The sequence below is a fragment of the Coptis chinensis genome, chromosome 5, assembly GCF_015680905.1.
Source record: "Coptis chinensis isolate HL-2020 chromosome 5, ASM1568090v1, whole genome shotgun sequence".
Classification (NCBI taxonomy): Eukaryota; Viridiplantae; Streptophyta; class Magnoliopsida; order Ranunculales; family Ranunculaceae; genus Coptis; species Coptis chinensis.
Genome location: NC_141460.1, coordinates 81,079,020 through 81,099,001, shown reverse-complemented (window position 1 = coordinate 81,099,001; position 19,982 = coordinate 81,079,020). Strand labels below are relative to the sequence as shown.

The following is a 19,982-nucleotide window of genomic DNA, read 5'->3' as shown; positions in this document are numbered from 1 at the left end:
CAAAAATCATGGTGAGTTCTAATAGTGTGATGATTGTCAAATATATATATTAAAAAAAAACCCCTCTATGGGCTTCTTTGTAAGAATTTCCAAAGCCCATTTATTTCCAATAAGGCCTCCACACTAATTTGAACTTTATAGGTTTCAACATTTTGGTACGTGTAGGGTGTAGGGTCAAGGCGCCAATTACAAATCTCACAAATTTTTTGACCTGTACATAGGATGATTTTGGTTTTAAACTATATTTTAGTATATATAAAATATCTTTTGCTATATCAATTCTCATATTGATCTTTTGTTATTACGCAACTGTACACATAATATTTTTCTTTCAAAAAATATTGTGCCTATCATAGTTACAAAACCTACCTCCTGAGGTTCCATTTGCTACTCTAATCTATAAATATGTATTGTTAATACGTGCATCACACATGCATGATGCTAACAATAATAATGTAATAATGTTAAAAATTATACCTCGTTCAACGTCAATTTGTCACTGGTCACCATGGGAAGCCACAGTGCAGAAGGTGAGTGAGTCTCAATACGGTTTTTATTATTTTGTTTCGAATTCTTTTTCGCCTTATTTAACAATTTATTGTTATTATTAGGGTTAATGATTACTGGAGATGAGAAATTATACTTTAACGGACAATACAATAGAGAAGATATGTAGAGATAAATTAATTGGTGGATAAGGTGAGAAGCGAATTATTCAAGTAGTTGGTTTTACTTTCGCCCCTCGAGGAGGGAGAAATCATAATTGAGGGGTTAACAACCTTGAATGTTGCGCTTTTCATATATCCGATGGAATATATTTTCAATATGCAATGATTCTTCCTAGCAAGAATAATTTAGTTCATTATAGGACAATCCAGATTGGTTCAATTGTTCGACTCAACAATTTTTATGTTTGCAACTTTACTTTACCATAAGGCCCACTCCCTCCAAAGTAAGTTTTTTTTTTCCCTCTCGATGTTTTAGTAAGTAGTCTTGGCTAACTTGTTTGAATATATTTTTTGCCCAGATTGATTGTCACCACTAGTTTCAATGTGTTCTTGGAAAATCTGATTTGATTGGAGAGCCAAGAGTGTTTCTAATTTTTTCCAATTCTTTTCGTCGGCTAGTAAGACTTTACAAATAATAATAATAATAATAATATATCTTACATAATGTATTGCTAAATAATAACGTATGTTTTATAACTTCATCCATATTCATGATATCAACAATTACAGACTTCGAATCATGAAGCATGTATTTGGCAATTCAAGTAAAGTAAGTGATGTTTAACATGTTATTTAGTTTATACGGTCATTTGCCAATGCAATTTGCAAAGATTTAGACCATAGGGTTTGGAGTTTTCACCTCAATTTTATTTTATTTTATTTTTTGACTAGAGAATTTACAGATGAATTATTAATGTTCGTCTCCTTGAACCAAATTCAATTGGAAGAGCTTCTCTACACCGCATCTTAAACCTACTCCTTTCAAGATATTACTCAATCTTATAGATGCTCATTTACTAGCAATTTTGACTTGGGGTGATTTTCTTATAACAAATGGGCTTCCTATGTGCCATCACAAACTTAATTTTTCTAGGAGTTAGCTTGTGTAGTTCCGCATATTTATCTATACACAAATTCGAAAATTTTCTCAACTCCCTTGGGATGAGGAAGGTAGCTAGGTAGCTCCCTCGAGACCTCAACTCCCCTTAAAACAACAACACGTGTCTGAAACAGTTAGGAGTAAAGATCAGCAATTGGATGACAAGCTAGAAGCCTAGATGTGAACTCGAAAACCTTTGAAAATTGGAAATTGTAATAGATGTCGGTGAATGTCATTAAAGACCCACTTCTCTATGCAGTTTGTCTTCTTTGTTGGCATCCCATTTCATTTTATTCAATCTCTTTCATATCATCTTCATCCCTCTCCCCTCCACATTTTTGAGTTTTGTTCCTTCCGGCAAAGCTTACGAACACGAGAAGTACAATAGGCTCACGAGACTTTAAGTAAATTAGTTTACGTGACCTGAACATACTCTTTGCCTATATATATTTTTTTCTTTGGTGAATTTTAATAATATTCTACTAGTGCCGTGGTGTTTCATTTTTTTTTTCTTAGTGTTAGTTATGTTTCATGACTAATATATCTCATTGATGTGGTATTCAAAAGGAGTTTGTTATAATTGAAATCAAAATGTGTTGTGATTGGCTTAAACATCATTGACACTCAAACCTTGGTTTCATTCTTATCCGTTATTTTTGGGTTAGTTGCAAAAAAGGCTCTATGGTTTCTTCTTAACAATTTCCAAAGCCCATTTATTTCAGATAAGGCCTCCACACTCATTTCAACTTTCTCTAGGTTTAAATATTTTGGTCCGTGTAGGGTCAAAGCGCCAATTACAAATCTCACGAAAATTTAAATCTTTTACATTTGCCGCGTCCTCAAAACCAAACTCCACGTTGGCAATCCATATTCAACTCTCTTAACCAATCACTTTCTACATTCACCACATACTAAAAAAACTAAATTCCACGTTGGCAATCCATGTATCCCACTCTACACCAATCACCTCTCAAACTCTACTCTATTTATACCCAACACCTTCACCATTTATTTTCACATAATAAAAAAAAATCCCCAATCCTCATTTCATCAACAAAATTAGGGTTAGGGTTTCTAAATTGAAGTAAAAAAATGAGTACGAAAGAGACAACAAAAGGAGGTAGAGGAAAGCCAAAGTCATCAAAATCAGTATCAAGATCTTCAAAAGCAGGTCTTCAATTCCCCGTTGGTAGAATTGCTAGGTTTCTTAAAGCTGGAAAGTATGCTGAGCGTGTTGGTGCTGGTGCTCCTGTTTATCTCTCCGCCGTTCTAGAATACCTTGCAGCTGAGGTAAATTTCTCAAAAATTGATTTTAAGTAATGGGTGATGATAAAGATTTGATTTTTATGATTTTTTTTTATGTGTAGGTATTGGAGTTGGCTGGAAATGCGGCACGAGATAATAAGAAGAATAGGATAGTGCCAAGGCATATTCAATTGGCAGTGAGGAATGATGAGGAGTTGAGTAAGTTGTTGGGGGCTGTGACAATTGCCAATGGAGGGGTGTTGCCTAATATTCATTCAAATTTGTTGCCTAAAAAAGTTGGTAAAGGAAAGGGAGCTGAGATTGGGTCTGCTTCTCAGGAGTTTTAGATTAAATTGCTTTTTGTTTTGATTAGTCTGTTTTTAATGTTGAATTGGAAGATGTGTAATGTAAATGGGTTGTTGTGGCTATCACCATCAATGAATGAAAAACAATTTGCATCTTGTGGTTTTTGAAACAACGTCAGTACAGTCAAATTTCTTGAATATCATCTGATGTGGTTTTGTTGAAAAAATTAAAATGCGATGAAACAGTGATTGCAATCATTCATAAGAAATTTAGTGCTTCTTAGCTATAATGGTATTTGTAGATCTTATCTCCTTCATAGTCCATTTCACAACTTTTAACTAGAAATTACTACCATACCTGCTAATGGAAAGGTAATTGATGTTATTAGTAGTTGGAAGAAATCATGGACATTGCTAACCACCACTGATGCGGTGTTGGGCAGAGAGGTATTATGATATGCTCATGGCTACAATTACCCTAGTGCAAGTATATGACGATGCATGATAACACTGATTAACTAAATACCATCACTGACTAACAAAATTGGTTGTTTGTGGAATATAATCATATTTCTTTTCCAACTAAAGCATTCTCTATTGCGTCAATACAGTATCCAATGGACCACCCTGAAGACATGGCGTCCGCTAGTTTTGCTCGGACATCACAGTGTCGACTCAATATTAGAGCATCATTCAGCGCAGCCCATCTCACCAGTGACTTTGCTTCTTTATCTGTGTAACCCAGCCATTTAAGTAATTCGTCCAACTGTTTGATGAAAAAATGAGAGTCAAGTTTCCAATTACACATGGAGATTATGATTACTCAATTGTATAATCTGACCTTTTCAACATCACAGAAACTCCCCTCAGAGTATCCAAATACAATACATTCTGCTGCCAGACCTGCCAGCGCTACGCAAGAAAACCTATTCAAATTCTGCAGGAATACACCAACAGATATCATGGTTAAATATATAGCAACTTTCCAAAGGATATTTGAAAATCTAAAAGAAAACTAATAAGATGAAAATTGACATGACATCTAACCTTTGATGATACTTTTGCTCTATTAACCTGCATGTCATACATGTATCATTCAGACTTGAGATGGCGTCAAAGATACAGTAATAATTGGTCAAAACAATCTCACTCAGTCATAATTATTGCTGACCATCTTAGCATATTTCTTACAATATTATCACCACAATATATGCATTTTGAAAGATTTTTACAAAGAAAGGATTAGCTTGGCGGTAATGATGCTAGTGAATTAGGAAAAAACACAAACTATAACAGTTTCTAGGTGACAAAGAGGGGCAAGGGTTTAACAGCAAAGAGTAACTCAGAAGTTGCTTGTCTAACACCAACATGGCATGCGGAAGGCGAATTTGTGGTTGTTATTGAGCTCCCTTTTCCATCTATTTATTGAATCCTAAAAATTTCACCTGATGTCATGTTATGATGTAAGTAGGCAAGAGAAATGGTAACTCTTCACCACTATGCATTTGTACTATCTAATTGTTTTGATAGGTCAGTGCCATCAAAACTTTCATCAAATAAGAAAGAATGAAGAGAAGCCTCACCGTGGCACATACTTTTCCAGCCTTGACTTTCGGAAAGGTTTTAGTACTAACCTGCACGTTACGACGAGTCAGAAGGTTTATAGTAACACTTAACAATATCAAACAAAAATTGGGTTTGAATTGTAATAGAAAACAACTGTACCAAAATTAAGAACACATTGAATTTTTTTGAGCAAAGAAGATTCATAATCATACAACTTTCTGAAGTATTCATGTCATAGACATATATAGTCAAATAAGACATTGTTCATTATAGCAATCCGATGAATTAACTAACTAGTTCACAAAAACGACAACCATCACAGAATTCGTCTCAGTGAGAGAATGACCTGACCCGGAACATTAATTTTTCTACTTTTTTCACCATAAATCACTTTCATGACATAGACAGTTCTGCTTGCTTGCGCTGCTTTACTAAATGGCTGTAATTGGCTTTATACTCATTATGCCAAGAAGAGCATCAACTACTATAGTTTTGTTCTACTTAATTCATAAAGCGTAGAAATCAATAATAGATCAGAAGGATGTTTCAGAGATACATTCTAACTAAAGAAGACTAGAAAATCATAGGATAACATCGTTTCATTTTATTGCTTAAGCAGAATTTATCATCGTCTCTAGAAACAGGTTATTGATTGTTGATGTAAGAAAAATTAATAACTACAACAATAAGCTTACACTGTTAAGAAAATCAAATCCGATGCAATCTACTCTTCCACCGATTAACTCGTCCTCCATATCTTCCACATCAGGTATTACATATCCTTTTGGAAGAACTCCAAGCAAGTATGCAACCAGGAAATGACCTGCTTCATGCTGCACAAAGAATAAATACTAATGATAGCCGGAAAGACATAAATACATTAACAAGTTTGTCTATGTCCAAGATCCAGAAAGCTGCAAATCAGGTTTGCATGATGACAGTGGACCAGCTCCCAAGAAAATTAATACAACTTGTACAAGGATATTATAAGTCATGTACATATACCACTTCTCGGCAGATCAAGCGGCAAAAAAAGCAACAACTATGTCTTCTGAGTCCCGTTTTCTGTATCATGGCAAGCCTCCATGGTTATATAAATGGGAGGCTTGCACAAGTACTTACTTTAGATTTGACTGAATGGGTGAGGTACTTGAAGAAGTGTTGTGTTGGAGGCCTACCTACTAGGGTTGCAATTCACTTCTTCAAGTACTAATGCTGTGTTGCATGGGTACAGGACGGAGTGTCTGGTTTGGACACGGGTACGACGATTTGGACACGGCGAGATCTGAGAATTAGGGTCTGTTTTGCTTGTGTCCGGGTGTCCGTGTCCGTACCCATGTCCGCAGGACACGGGTACGCGATACAGAGGAAATTAGGGCATACCCATGCAACAGAGTACTAATGCCTAAGACAGTATCACTCTGTGATTCTGGTTTTCTTTTTTCTTTCTTTTACACCTTCACTTTTTGTAATTTCCTTCCCCCTTTTTTCCTCTACTTAATACAATTCTCAGCTCACTTAGCAAAAAAAAAAAAAAAAAGTGTGTGTGCGTGCATGTGTGCACCACTGCAATAAAGTCTATTACTCATTTTTATAAGTACTTCCAGACGTGGCCAAAACACAGGAGGGGTAAACAAGACTGCGGTCTGCTCCTCTGGAGAAGAGCGACAGGAGTATAGAGGAAAGAGTCTGAAGATAATTGTCCTACCTCAGACTTGTTAATTATGGCAGATGGTATCTGCGTGATATCCCCAAGAGAGTCTGAATGAACTGTTGAGTTTATGAAGAACTAGATTTTCTACTTGAGGTGGATGAGGAAGAAATAAAGTTAAAATTTGCTTACTTGTTTGCACATATTATGAAAATCTTCAGAAGGAGAAGGATCTGTTTTGTCAAGCATCAAACTCTCCATTTGTTCAGCAGAAGGGACCTATGAAGAGGCGAACTTAGTGATGTGTCTATTTGCAGTAAATAAAATTTTGTAGAAACATCATTGTGAAACACACACAGACAAACACACATGTGCAATAAGTCCAAGGTGAGAAACCAAATCTACTTGCAGAGTTGCAGTAAGGTGATATGACAATGAGACAGTAACTAAACCCAATGCTTATCCAGAGCTTCATTATTACTTACTAGTTACTACTTGGTATTTGGTACATAACAGAGCCATGTTTGAACGCAAAATAAAGAACATACCATGTCAAATGCAGAAAACTGAAGACTTCTTTCCACTGAATCCAGTATGGAATCCACCAAGGTTTGAAAAGATATTACATCCATTTCATTCAGATCTAGTCCATCCAAGGTGTATTGTCTATAAGGTACCTACACCAGGGATTTAGCAAGGATTGTAAATGATGAAGCTTTTCACTATTCTTGACCCTGAACAAAATGACATGAATTACACATGTGAAGAAAATTAACAAATATGAGAACATAACCAATAAACATGAGGCATAGGCTCAATCTAACTATAAAAAGTTCAAGAGTTCCTTTATATGAAAGGCACTCAAGGGTTCTGGAAAACTGCAAATTCGTAATGCAAAGCTATACAGTTCAGGACAGATGAACAAAAGTCTGTCTGTGACCATAGTTTATTACGAGAGAAAGCCAGCCATTTTAGCTAAACAATGTCATTGAAACCCTTATGGTTCCCATCTCCACCCAGCCTAAATAGGAGCTCTTCGTGTCAAATAAGGACTTTAATAACTAAAGTCCAGAGATGGTACAATTAAACAAAGAGCTTAAAGAGATATGCTGATGACTAGCAGCTAATATATGAATTCTACGGCATTCTGAAGAATCAAGTATTTGAAACACTTTCAAGTCCTATAAACCTTTCGACGGAGTGGGGATCAAACCTTTGTAGTTGTTAGAGATCAAGACTAAAATCAAGAGAAAACAGGAGTTGTTGCAATGTAAATGTTTCTTTTTAGACTTCAGCCTCACCATTTCTTTTAAATAACTCCCAGGCAAAGGCTCTTTCGACCCCTAAGTCGTACTCGTATCTAGGGCAGTTTGGCTTTGTGAGGGATACTGGGGTAGTTCGAGGTGTAAGGTTCAATTTTCGTAGAAAATGCTAAGTCTACGGACTACAATAGGACGTATTGAAGTGCTAAAAAGCTACTGATAAACTAAAGCTTCTTTATATCATTAAAGGGGATCAGTTTACAGCCTATAACTTCCTTATCCACTTTAGCAGACTATCAAGCAATCAAGTAAGTGAGCTACGAAGTCAAACACCTAAAAGCAATACTAAAATGAATACCAATATTAGTAACTAAACATACCTGAGACTAAAGAGACATAAATAAGCAAAAAAAAAAAAAAAAAGAAAGAAACCTGCTTTGCAGCTCCAAATCCACGAAGACCACCAGGCTTTCCTTGCAATTGCTTGACAAGTGAAAGTGCACCTTTACTATTCCCTCTAGCTAACTCATTGTCTACCTTTCTAAGAACACGACGACGCAATGAAGTTTCTCCACGACTCGAACAAACCATACTTGTATTCATTTGAAACTCTTGTCTAAAGTTCAAACCCATCCCATTTTGATGTATCACAAAACCCATTTCTAGAATTTCAAGTATACCAAATTTACTCACCACTAGTCTATTATGCAAAAAAGTTTTCAACTTTTAAAAAAGAAGATAGCTCAATAATAAGCACTCCACTTCTTTTCCAATCTCAAACCACACAAAGTCAACCATAAATAGACTTAAACTGGATAAAACAGTGGAACATACAAGAAAAACAGTACTAGTGTAAATTACCCCCAGATAGGGGAAGTGGTAAAAAGAGCTTAAACCTTAAATTTAGCAATGGGCCGGTTTGCAGTCGTTTTCAAGTTTTTTTTTTGCTGTTTGTTGATTCTTGGTATGGAAATAGACATTTTTGGAGATAAAACTTCCACGTGTGGCTTTTTAGTACTACCATACAGTTATTACCGTTTCATTGGCTAAAAAAGGAAAAGGTACATATCCAAGTCCATATGTGTGAACAAATGTAGCTTCAGAAAAATAATACGGGGCATGAAAAGTATTGGCGTCTTAAACTGTTACATAAATTGGTACGCAAGTTTTTAATAGAACAATGTCTAGCCTAGTTATATTTTTGCATAGATCATTTACACAATTTGTTGATTTAGGAATATAATGTGTCGTAAAAGACTGCTTCAGTACAAGTACAGTGCTATGTAGTGAGTGTGAGTGCCTGAGTGGAGGAGCAGATGGTTTTGAGCCAGAGATAACAAGATGAATTGGATTTGCCAAATGCCCATCAGACTTTTGTAGCTGGAGTCTGAAGAAGCTGGGAAAGGAGAAAAGATTTTTGGATTTGCCAAATACATAGTACAATACAAACATTATGATTCTTCAGAGTTGAAATCCAAGTAAGTTTTACATATAATAGATTAATTAGGAAATACAAAGTGAAGTTTTTGCATATTTTAAATGTTGTTATAAACTCTTTTGGTTTATTATCTTATTTGTGTGGTTTAGAATTCAGTAGAACTGAAGTCACACACAACAAGACCCAACCAGTCCATCTCTTAAAAAAAATTGGGTATTGTATAAATAAGTTTGCCTGCCTGTCCTTTTCTGACAAATGCTAGACTTGGGGGGTTTCTTCTATCATTGAAAATTTTGCTGTTGTATGACATGGGTATGCTGATACAATACAGTGGCTTGTTGCCACATCCCCGTTTGAGGATTCATGCATTTAGAACTGCATGTTCTTCTGAGCCTGGAGTTGCGGGTACATCTGCATCGGGCGTTTCGCGATTGAGTGTTCTGGAACAAGTAGATAAAGAGCTGGTAAAGGGGAATGAAAGGGAAGCGCTCTCCCTTGTCAAGAATCTTCAGGGTCAACCTGGTGGTCTTCGGTGTTTTGGCGCAGTGAGGCAGGTTATCACATTTTTCTATTCCATTTCATCTTCTGATTAGTTGTGTTTCATTTTTTGTTCCTTCCCTGGGTTTGTTAATGTTTAGGAGGGACTAGGAGTGTTTGTTTTTTCATGATATAATGGGTATGCACAATTGAAGTTTGTGGTTAATGGTCGCCACATTCTTATTAGCTAAGTTGGAATTGAGTGGGGGAGGGAGAAGAACATTGAATGGAAAGTGAGGCAGGAGTAGGGCTATAGAGTTAAGCGGGACTAGTAAACTTCCAGAACCAAGAGGGCGAGAAATATTATTTATCTAAAAGGACTGATAAAGGAATGGGCAAACAACTTGTTTCCCCTATCTCAAGTCGTCAACAGAAAGAAATGTCCTTCGCGGTAGGTCTTGGTCATAGCTGGTCTACCCAGTGGACATCGAACACCTTAAATATTGATTTGGATGGCCAAGATTAGCCACTCATTGTGCCTTATATCTCAGTTCTTATTGGTTTCAGTATAAACAGTGTGCATCTGCTCAACATGAGGAAAATGTGAAGTTGAACATAGATGTTCTGTTTGAGCCTTGAGGTCATGGTACATGTGTGTGGAGATTGAAAAGAATGACTTCAACTTTAATCAATAGTAAAAACTAAGATTACTCCAAATTAGGGTTCTTCATTTTCATTTTTTTAATGCCATTCAGGGCCTTAATTGTATTTGTCGCGTCATAGCAGATCATGATTCCTGACATGACTTATGCATGTTGAAACTAAGGTTAATGAATGACATTTTTGTACAGTTACCACAAAGGTTGTACACATTGGATGAACTAAAGCTAAATGGCATTGAAGCTTCATCAATTCTATCACCAGAGGACACGACCCTGGGGTCTATAGAAAGAAATCTTCAGCTAGCTGCTGTTTTAGGAGGTGTTACTGCATGGAATGTGTTTGGTTTTGATCAACGACAAATACTATATTTTTCTGTGGGTGCATTGTTTCTATGGTCATTAGATTTGGTAAGCAATTACTGAGTCACTCTGCTCCTAATATCCCCAATGTTACTTTTCTCCCTGTTGTTCTTTATATAGCTAAAATATCTACTTCTCTATAAGCAATGTACCATGTCATCGCTGCCTACTCTAAAGAAACTCTGTTGAAGTGCATGAGTTGGATCAGTATCACAGCTGTACTGGTAATAAAACAAAATACTAGAGACAATCTGAGATTTTTATAATCACTTTTCCTTTTGACTCGACTTCATAATGTCAAGTTGGGATTAATAGCTTTCAATCAAAATCTCTAGTGTGCTAAAAAGTGATCCTAGATAACTTATATAGGTCACAGCATAGGCACACGCCTAACAACTTTGCAGGTTTGGCGACACAGTTTTACGGGACACAGCAACGTATCAGTGCTAATCTACATCGTATCTTACTCATGGAAGAATACATGCTGCTCCTGTAAATTGTTTTTGAGATTGGTTTGAGATTTCTGGTCTTATTCCATTTACTGTGCTTTGAGGTTCTGATGGCCAGCTTATTAATATATTTGGTAATTTTGGTTAGCAATTAATATGTTTAGTTGATTCCATAGGTTTACCAAACTGTTGGTTTTGTTACTTTCATAGATTGGTTTCAATGGAGGAGCTAGTAGTTTGGTGCTTGATACTATCGGTCATACTCTGAGTCAGAAGTATCATAACAGAGTTACTCAAGTAAGATCAATATTCTCTGTTCCTTTCTCATACTGACATCAATAATATAGTATATGACTCTAGTGATACTCATACTTTTCCTTCTTGCAACCAATATATCTGGAGTGGTGTTCGAATATGGTGCCGTTTATAATTCAGATTTGATAAGGACATCTCCCTGTTGGTCGACAGTTTGGTATCAGCTCCTTAGAAAACAGATTGTTGGGAAAGCTGACAGCTCAATGTCAAGGAATGAGGAGTCTTCCATGTCATCACCTAATTAAATCTTTTTAACATCTAAGGAGACTTACCTTATGGATCACCATTCATATATTCATCATCTCACCAATGGAATTTTTTATAGCTTTCTTTGTTTAAGTCATTAGTCAGAAGAGGTCACTAACTTACTGTTTTAAAATTTCTTGATAGGTTTAGTTCCCTTACAAAATGAACTTTTGGAAGTAAGATTGCTTTAAGTTTAGCACTTTAGCGTTTGGATGACTGTTGTACCTTGCTGACTTCATGGAGTTTCTACACCATTCATTTTTTTACAAATAATTTGTGCAGCATGAAGCTGGTCATTTCTTAATAGCCTACTTGCTTGGCGTTCTTCCCAAGGGATATACGTTATCCAGCTTAGAAGCTTTGAGGAGTCAAGGATCCCTCAATGTACAAGCTGGAACAGCTTTTGTGGATTTTGAGTTTCTGGAAGAAGTAAGCCTATTTGCTTGAGCCTTTATATGTTTGCACTTGGGGCATCTTTACATGCTCTTCTGATACTCAACGGAGGTGATGTATTTTCAAATTGGTGTGCGTAATTTGGTCATTATTTACTTAAGATATCCTGTTCCTAATATTAAAAGTGTGTATTTCTCTTTCTTCACAAAGGGAAGTGTCATATGGGCTACTGTGTTGCTCTCGAGAGAAATTATCTGTTGTCAATGAGATAAATCTTGAACGTCTGGAAACTGTGAGATTTTAGGTTTTACAGGTTGTAGACCTTATACCAATTGGCCAATGATGATGTGAGGCTGACCTCTCTTGCTTATGTTTGTAAATCCCAATCCCAATCCCCCCCCTATGACTGACAAGTTTCTCTCACTCTTGTTTCATGTTATGTTCTTGTGAGGGGTGGGATTGAAAGTCTTAGTTCAACGTAGGTGCCTGTTCACCCCGTTTAATATGTATTTATACTAAAAAGAAAAGTATACTCTTTGCGTGGCAGTGGGGATTGAGCTAGAACTGCGTGGCAGTGGGGAGGAGAGAGAGGGGAGGAGAGTTGGGGGGGAGAGAGATGGGTGAAGGAGAAAGGTATTTGGGCGAAAAAAAAATGAGAGAGAAGATGAGGACAGACAGATAGAAACCAACCAAGTTGGTTTTTGTCCGCATAGCCCCCCTTCTGCCAAAATCGTTCGCTCCGCTCACTCGATTAAAATGGAAGTGGAGTTCCTATTGCAGACTGCTACCGCTACTTGTTGGAAAACTAAACCAAATTTCTAGAAGTCAAAGAGTCTTGGTGAAAGTTTAATTGTATATAGGATAATGAAAAGTCTAATTAAAATGTGTGATATATTTAACAAGGTTTCTAGTATCTAGAGTCTTCTTTAAAGGCTATATAAGCCATTTATGTATCTGTTTATGGATTAAGAAGAAAACTAAGAAACAAAGAACTGAGTTGTTTGATGGAAATTCTTCTCCCAAAGTGATAATCTAAGTTACTTTTATAACAAAGTGGTATTGGAGCTGAAACGATCTTGTGTAGATGGCAAACACAAAACATGGGTTCTCTCATTACCCGTTTCAATGGAGAAAACTATGATTATTGGAGCAACAATATGAAGGTGCTATTAAAATCAATGGAGTTGTGGAATGTTGTTGAAGTAGGGTACAATGAGCCTGAAAATGAAGCAAATTTGGAGGAAGGACCAAGAAACATTTTGAATGAGAACAGGAAGAAGGACAGCAAGGCACTTTTCCAGATGTATCAAGCAATCGAAATGTCAGTGTATGAGAGAATTGCCAAAGCCAAAAATGCAAAGCAAGCTTGGGAGGTCATCCAAACAGCATACAAAGGAGAAGAAAAGGTGAAAAAAGTTCGACTTCAAGCCTTAAGATCGGAGTTTGAAAAATTAGAAATGAAAGATCAAGAAAGTATTGCAGAGTACTTCACAAAAGTAACTTCAATTGTAAACCAAATGGCATTGAATGGAGAAATCTTAGAAGATGAAAGGGTTATTGAAAAAATTCTGCGTAGTTTGCCCCCGAAGTTTGATTATGTTGTGGTTGCTATCGAAGAATCAAGAGATCTGTCCACTCTCTCTCTTGAAGAGTTGCAAAGTACTTTGAAGGCCCATGAAGTCAGAATTAATCTCCCCCTCCTTCTCAACCCGATTAGGCTCTCAAATCCAATGTCACGGGAGGTCGTGGCTCTTCTCATAGTCGTGGACGTGGAAGAGGTCGAAACTAAAAAGGACGAGATTCAAATTTTCGTGGGAGAGGAAGAGGTCGTTAAAGCAATAACCAAGATGAAGGAGAAGAAAATCATAACTCCAGATTCTTCCAAAGAGGTATAGGTCGTGGAAATCAAAGAGGCAGGGGTCGTGGCTACTTTGAATGCTACCATTGCCACAAACCAGGACACACTATCAGTGAGTGTTGGTATAAGCAAGAGGAAGACAAGCAGAATGAGGCAGGTTATGTACATGAAACGAAACATGAAGAAAGAAGTATTCAAGACACTTTGTTGCTTGCTTGTCATGGTGATGACTTGGATGATGTGTGGTATCTTGATAGCGGTGCTAGCAAGCATATGACAGGAAACAAGAATTTGTTTACAAGCTTAACAAAATCTGATCGTGGCCAAGTAAAGATTGGTGATAATAAAGCATACAAAATCGAAGGAGTTGGTGAAATAGCTTTCAAAGCAAAGTCAGGGAGCATCGAGACGATGGCTGATGTTTACTATGTCCCGGGGTTAAAAAGTAATCTTCTAAGTGTAGGTCATCTTTTAAGGAAAGGATTTGATATCCATTTCCGAGACAATGCTTGTTTCTTGTCAAAGAAAAGTCAGCTTGTTGCAAAGATTGGCGTTGCTGAAAATAATTTGTTCCCTCTAAAACTTCAGACCTCGAATTTGTCTTGCTTCACTAGTGTTGATAATGGGAACTCGAAGCTATGGCATGATAGGTTTGGGCACTTGAACTATGGAAGCTTGAAGCAGTTATCAACGAAGGTGATGGTCAAAGGACTGCCTCAAATTTCTCTTATAGATGATGTTTGTGAAGATTGTCAGACTGGCAAACTTCATAGATCTCCATTTCCTTCGCAGTCCACTTGGCGAGCAAAGGAGCCACTACAACTTGATCATTCAGATTTGTGCGGTCCAATGCGAGTTACAGCTCACGGAGGTAATCTATATTTTATCTCCTTCATTGATGATTATTCAAGGAAAGTGTGGGTTTATTTTCTTAAAGAAAAATCAGATGCCTTTCAAGCCTTTAAGGATTTCAAAGCTGAAGTTGAAAATTTTTCTGGTTGCGTATACAATCGTTGAGAACTGATCGGGGTGGTGAATATCTTCCGACTGAATTTGAAATATATTGTAGAGATCATGGAATAAGACACTAATTGATAGCTCAATATACACCACAACAGAATGGTGTTTGTGAAAGAAAGAACCGCACTATCATGGACATGGTGAGGTGTATGCTTAGTAGGAAGAAGTTGGACAAAGTACTATGGGCTGAAGCTGTTTCATGTGCTGTTTATTTGATAAACAGATCACTGATGAAGAGCTTGATGGACAACACACCTCATGAGGCATGGTATGGACTGAAGCCAAGTGTTCAACACTTATGAATTTTTGGGAGTGTTGCTTACGCACACATTCTTGATGCAGCAAGGAGCAAGCTCGATGACAAGGCAGAAAAGTGTATATTTGTTGGCTATAGTGAGAGGAGCAAGGCCTACAAGTTGTACAATCCAGTAACAAAGAAAATAGTGATCAGCCAGGATGTTTGGTTCAATGAAACTTCTGCCTATAATGGTGGTACAAGTACAACTGATTTTCCTATGCTAGAAAGTGAAGAAGTTGGCTCTCACACAGACAGTGCACCCCCGACTTCATCAAGAGATGATGACTATGAAAGTCCTCCCGAAAAGTGAGAAGTATACGAGAACTTTACAACTCGACTGAGCAAATTGAACTAGATGATGTTGTTTACTTTGCTTTCTTTGTGGGAGAGGATCCAATTTTATTTGATGACGTGAGTAAAGAAGAAACATGGAAGCAAGCAATGATAGAAGAGATAAAATCCATTGAGAAGAATGGCACTTGGGAGCTCACAGATCTGCCACCACACAAGATTCCTATTGGAGTGAAATGGGTATACAAAATAAAGAAGAATCCAGATGGCTCTATCAACAAATACAAGGCAAGGCTTGTGGCAAAGGGATACAAACAAAAGGAAGGAGAAAATTATACTGAAGTATTTGCTCCTGTTTCCGGACTTGAGACCGTCAGACTAATGATTTCTCTTGCAAGGCTTGTGGTGAAGGGATACAAACAAAAGGAAGGAGAAGATTATACTGAAGTATTTGCTCCTGTTTCCAGACTTGAGACCGTCAGACTAATGATTTCTCTTGCAAGGCTTGTGGCGAAGGGATACAAACAAAAGGAAGGAGAAGATTATACTGAAGTATTTGCTCCTGTTTCCAGACTTGAGACCGTCAGACTAATGATTTCTCTTGCAGCTCAAAACAATTGGAAAATATTCCAAATGGATGTGAAGTCGGCGTTCTTAAATGGAGTTCTAAAAGAAGAGGTGTATCTCGAGCAACCTCCTGATTTTGTTAAGAAAGGAGAAGAAGACAAAGTTTACAAATTGAAGAAAGCGTTGTATGGGCTTAAACAATCACCAAGAGCTTGGTACAGTCGGATCAATTCGTACTTTGAGAAGAGTGGATTTCAGAAATATCCTTATGAGCATACTCTCTACACAAAAGGAAGATCAGATGGAAGCTTCATTGTTGTAAGTCTTTATGTTGATGATCTCATTTTCACTGGAAATAATATGGAGATGTTGAAAGAATTTAAGTTTTCCATGATGAAAGAGTTTGAGATGACAGATTTAGGAGAGCTACATCACTTTCTTGGTATTGAGGTTCATCAATTGAAGAAAGGTATCTTCATTTCTCAAGAGAGTTATGCGAAAGAAGTCTTGAAGAAGTTTAAGATAGAGAATGCAAATCAAGTTTCATCTCCATGTGTAGCAGGTCTGAAATTGAGTAAAGATGGTGAAGGAAAGCTTGTTAACTCCACAATGTTTCCGTAGTTTGGTGGGAAATCTTATGTACTTGACGGCCACAAGACCTGATATAATGTATGCAGTAAGTATAGTGAGCAGATTCATGGAAAAACCTTACTCAAATCATTGGGAAGCAGCAAAAAGAATATTGCGATATGTTAAAGGGACCGTAGACTATGGCATCTTCTATCAAGCTAATGTTCCGGTTAGTCTTGTTGGCTATACGGATAGTGACTTGGCAGGAAGCATTGATGATAGCAAGAGCACTTCAGGTTATGCCTTTAATCTTGGAAGTGGAGTTATCTCATGGAACTCAAAGAAGCAACCAGTTGTAGCGCTTTCTACTACGGAAGCTGAATACATTGCTGCGTCTAGTGCTGGATGTCAACTCCTTTGGTTGAGAGGAATTTTGGAAAGCCTTAAGCACAAGCAAAAGGATGCAACAACTCTATTTTGTGATAACAACTCTACAATTTCAGTCACGAAGAACCCAGTTCTTCATGGCAGGACAAAGCACATTCGGATTAGGTTTCATTTCTTAAGGGAGCTTGTGAACGAAGGTGAAATACGTATGGAGTATTGCAAGACAAATGAGCAGCTGGCAGATATCTTTACGAAAGCACTTGGTGGACAGGCGTTCAAGCAAAACCTTGAGAGTTTGGGAATCAAAAGCAAATTTGGTTTACAGGAGGCATGGTTGGAAAACTAAACCAAATTTCTAGAAGTCAGAGTCTTGGTGAAAGTTTAATTGTATCTAGGATAATGAAAAGTCTAATTAAAATGTGCGATATAGTTAATGAGGTTTCTAGTATCTAGAGTCTTCTTTAAAGGCTATATAAGCCATTTATGTATCTGTTTATGGATTAAGAAAAAAACTAAGAAACAAAAAACTGAGTTGTTTGCTGAAAATTCTTCTCCCAAAGTGATAATCTAAGTTACTTTTATAACACTACTAACATATCTGTATGCTCCCATGTCATGCAGGTGAATACTGGAAAAGTATCTGCCAAGGTTAGTCTACTTCTTTCTCTATCTATCAAGGTATAAATGAAGAAACTTAAAAATAGCCATGATACGTCAGTAACATTAACAAAGAAGTTAAGTACTTAAGTTAGAGGAAACATGAAACTTATATTTTTGATCAAATCAGGTTCTAGAAATGTTATTTCATGTCTGAAATTTGAAATGCTTCTTTTGGTTTGGAATGCAATGAACATATGTAAACACTGACAGCATATATTTTCTTTTCCTTAATCTGAGATCCATTATAGCATGTGTGGTACAACATAGTCTCGTATTCTGCATCACCATTGTCTCTTAAGCCATTTAGTGTCACCTCTTTTATAAACTTCAGCAGCTACGCGACACTTACTGGAGTAATGATTTTTGTACAGATGTTAAACAACTTCTCGTGCATAGCTCTGGCAGGTGTTGCTACAGAATACCTTCTATTTGGTTGCGCTGAGGGAGGTCTTTCCGATATATATCAGGTTGGTCCTGAGTTTAGATGAAAAGTGTACTATTGTGGTGTGGTGCCTCATTCTGGACATCTGGTGCGGTCTCAACCTTTCATCACACAGTTGATAATCTTCACTACATTACATAATCTTCACTACATTATGAGTTTTTAACTATTTAGTACTATGAACTTTCAATTTTTACAATTTATTCATTTAGATATTTATCTGACCAAAATACTCCTATTTATTATTTTTTTATAATTTGTAACTAAGTGTATTTTCTTCATCTACTCTTGCCACCACCTCCACCTACACCTCTACCTCCGCCACCACCAACCATTTTTTTTTTTTTTTTTTTTTTTTTATCTAAAAAAAAGTGTGGTGGTGAATGAAGAAGATATATAATCATCATCAGATTCATGGATTCACTCTATTGGGACGGGTTAGATAACCATAGTAACTTAAGTGAATGTACCAAATTGTAAGAAATTAGAAGTTCGGTGATACTGATAGGCGAGAAAAAAAAGTCCCGATATCATTTAGGAAAAAAATGAAAATTCGTAGTAATAAATAGTTAAAAACTCGATAGATTATTGTAGATTATTGTAGTCTTATTACTAGTATACCAGTATGTTGCTTGTGGAATATAGCCAACCCGGATAATGGGAAGAGAAACGATATTCTGTTAAAAGCTTACTTGCTTGAAGATGAGGTTTGGAGATCACCTAGTGGTGACTTTCAGTTTATATTCCACATTTCCACCTATGTCATCATTTTTAATTTGTTTCGTCACGCAAAAGTGGCAATCTTACTAATATTTTATCCTTGTCAATGGTGCAGTTGGACGGCTTGCTCAAAGGCTTGGGTTTTACGCAGAAGAAGGCAGACTCTCAAGTGAGATGGGCTGTATTGAACACTATCCTAATTTTGCGTCGTCATGAAGGAGCCAGATCAAAACTTGCAGAGGCCATGTCTTTGGGGAAGTCCGTTGGTTCTTGTATCGACACTATAGAAGAAAGCATTTCTGATCCTGACATGTAGTGGCAGCTGGTAACACTATGATACACAACCAATGATTCTTATAATGTCCTTGGCCACCTTCAGTAGGTTCACTTGTCAACATGTGTGCTAAAATGATGCCTGGTTGCTTCTGGAAAGCGAATATATATTTACTTTGTACATAGAATATTAATCTGAAAAATATTTCATTAAGCTCTCTCTTTTGATTCAAAATTTCAAGAATTTCAAAGTTATACAAATAGGCCCATAAAACGCCCATTACTATTTAGTAGCTAACTGACTTAACCCAATGTCTCAAGCTCGTAAAATATCAAAACATTCCAATCTAGTTTACCGGCATATAAAAACAAAAACCATATAAAAACCGGTACAAAATCCTCCAATATTCATTTCATTTTTCAAAATCATTATTTCATTTCTCTACTAAAAAATTAGGGTTTAAAGTTTTTCTCAAAAATTGAAAAAAAAAATGGGAAAAGGGGTTGTACGTGAAGGGGTAGAGATGAAATATTCAATTATGTTAGGCAGAGAAAGAAGTAAAATCCCAGGGTAGGTGGGATGGGTTGTTTAGAATGATGCCTTAGGCGTGGACACTTTAAATGTAGCAAATGCAAAGTTATCAGGAAGATATATAATCATAGCAATAAAACCAGAATTGGTAACATTTTATTTTGTAAGATTGTTTTATTTTGTTTATTTGTTTATTATTTTTTTGTTTGCCCCTTTAACGCCAAAGCTTAAAAAGGAGGAAAAGAAATATGAAGAATAGAAGAATATATTTGGAGTTGAGTCTTGTGGTCTCACCAAATACATTTTTTTTTATGGAAAAAAGAAGAAGAAAGATTTGTGGGAAAAATAAATTGGAATATAAATTTAATTCTTTTATTTGTTGCACTA

At 36.6% G+C, this 19,982-nt stretch overlaps 3 protein-coding genes across 4 annotated transcripts; 2 read left to right on the top strand and 1 right to left on the bottom strand.

Moving 5' to 3' along the window:
* Positions 1-2,623: 2,623 nt before the first annotated feature.
* LOC147499242 (histone H2AX) lies at positions 2,624-3,311 on the top strand. The gene is made up of 2 exons (XM_086561049.1): positions 2,624-2,898; positions 2,976-3,311. Exons 1-2 carry the CDS (start codon positions 2,701-2,703, stop codon positions 3,198-3,200), a joined length of 423 nt encoding a protein of 140 aa, XP_086417175.1. The 5' UTR covers positions 2,624-2,700; the 3' UTR covers positions 3,201-3,311.
* A 345-nt stretch (positions 3,312-3,656) lies between these two features.
* LOC147499241 (uncharacterized) lies at positions 3,657-8,633 on the bottom strand. Of its 2 annotated transcripts, XM_086561047.1 has the most exons (8): positions 8,070-8,633; positions 6,924-7,052; positions 6,568-6,654; positions 5,420-5,557; positions 4,742-4,792; positions 4,206-4,232; positions 4,000-4,095; positions 3,657-3,924 (listed from the first exon to the last, which is right to left on the bottom strand). In XM_086561047.1, exons 1-8 carry the CDS (start codon positions 8,295-8,297, stop codon positions 3,724-3,726), a joined length of 957 nt encoding a protein of 318 aa, XP_086417173.1. In that variant the 5' UTR covers positions 8,298-8,633; the 3' UTR covers positions 3,657-3,723. The 2 variants fall into 2 exon arrangements, with proteins under 2 accessions (XP_086417173.1, XP_086417174.1); XM_086561048.1 differs by lacking the exon at positions 6,568-6,654 and having other exon boundaries at positions 8,070-8,627.
* A 488-nt stretch (positions 8,634-9,121) lies between these two features.
* On the top strand, positions 9,122-19,298 carry LOC147499240 (stress regulated protein). The gene is made up of 7 exons (XM_086561046.1): positions 9,122-9,629; positions 10,404-10,622; positions 11,234-11,320; positions 11,867-12,013; positions 17,590-17,616; positions 18,000-18,095; positions 18,906-19,298. The coding sequence occupies exons 1-7, from the start codon at positions 9,384-9,386 to the stop codon at positions 19,104-19,106; spliced, it is 1,023 nt and encodes a 340-aa protein (XP_086417172.1). The 5' UTR covers positions 9,122-9,383; the 3' UTR covers positions 19,107-19,298.
* Positions 19,299-19,982: the final 684 nt, after the last annotated feature.

Bases quoted from the DNA above. Each gene is read 5' to 3' on its own strand.
- LOC147499240 (XM_086561046.1), top strand. From the start codon at position 9,384: ATGGGTATGCTGATACAATACAGTGGCTTGTTGCCACATCCCCGTTTG. The intron at 9,630-10,403 runs GTTATCACATTT...ATTTTTGTACAG, and splicing joins GTTTTGGCGCAGTGAGGCAG to TTACCACAAAGGTTGTACAC. The intron at 11,321-11,866 runs GTAAGATCAATA...TAATTTGTGCAG, and splicing joins ATCATAACAGAGTTACTCAA to CATGAAGCTGGTCATTTCTT.
- LOC147499241 (XM_086561047.1), bottom strand. From the start codon at position 8,297: ATGGGTTTTGTGATACATCAAAATGGGATGGGTTTGAACTTTAGACAA. The intron at 6,655-6,923 runs GTATGTTCTTTA...GCCTCTTCATAG, and splicing joins AGTTTTCTGCATTTGACATG to GTCCCTTCTGCTGAACAAAT. The intron at 4,793-5,419 runs GTAAGCTTATTG...CGTAACGTGCAG, and splicing joins GATTTGATTTTCTTAACAGT to GTTAGTACTAAAACCTTTCC.
- LOC147499242 (XM_086561049.1), top strand. From the start codon at position 2,701: ATGAGTACGAAAGAGACAACAAAAGGAGGTAGAGGAAAGCCAAAGTCA. The intron at 2,899-2,975 runs GTAAATTTCTCA...TTTTATGTGTAG, and splicing joins TAGAATACCTTGCAGCTGAG to GTATTGGAGTTGGCTGGAAA.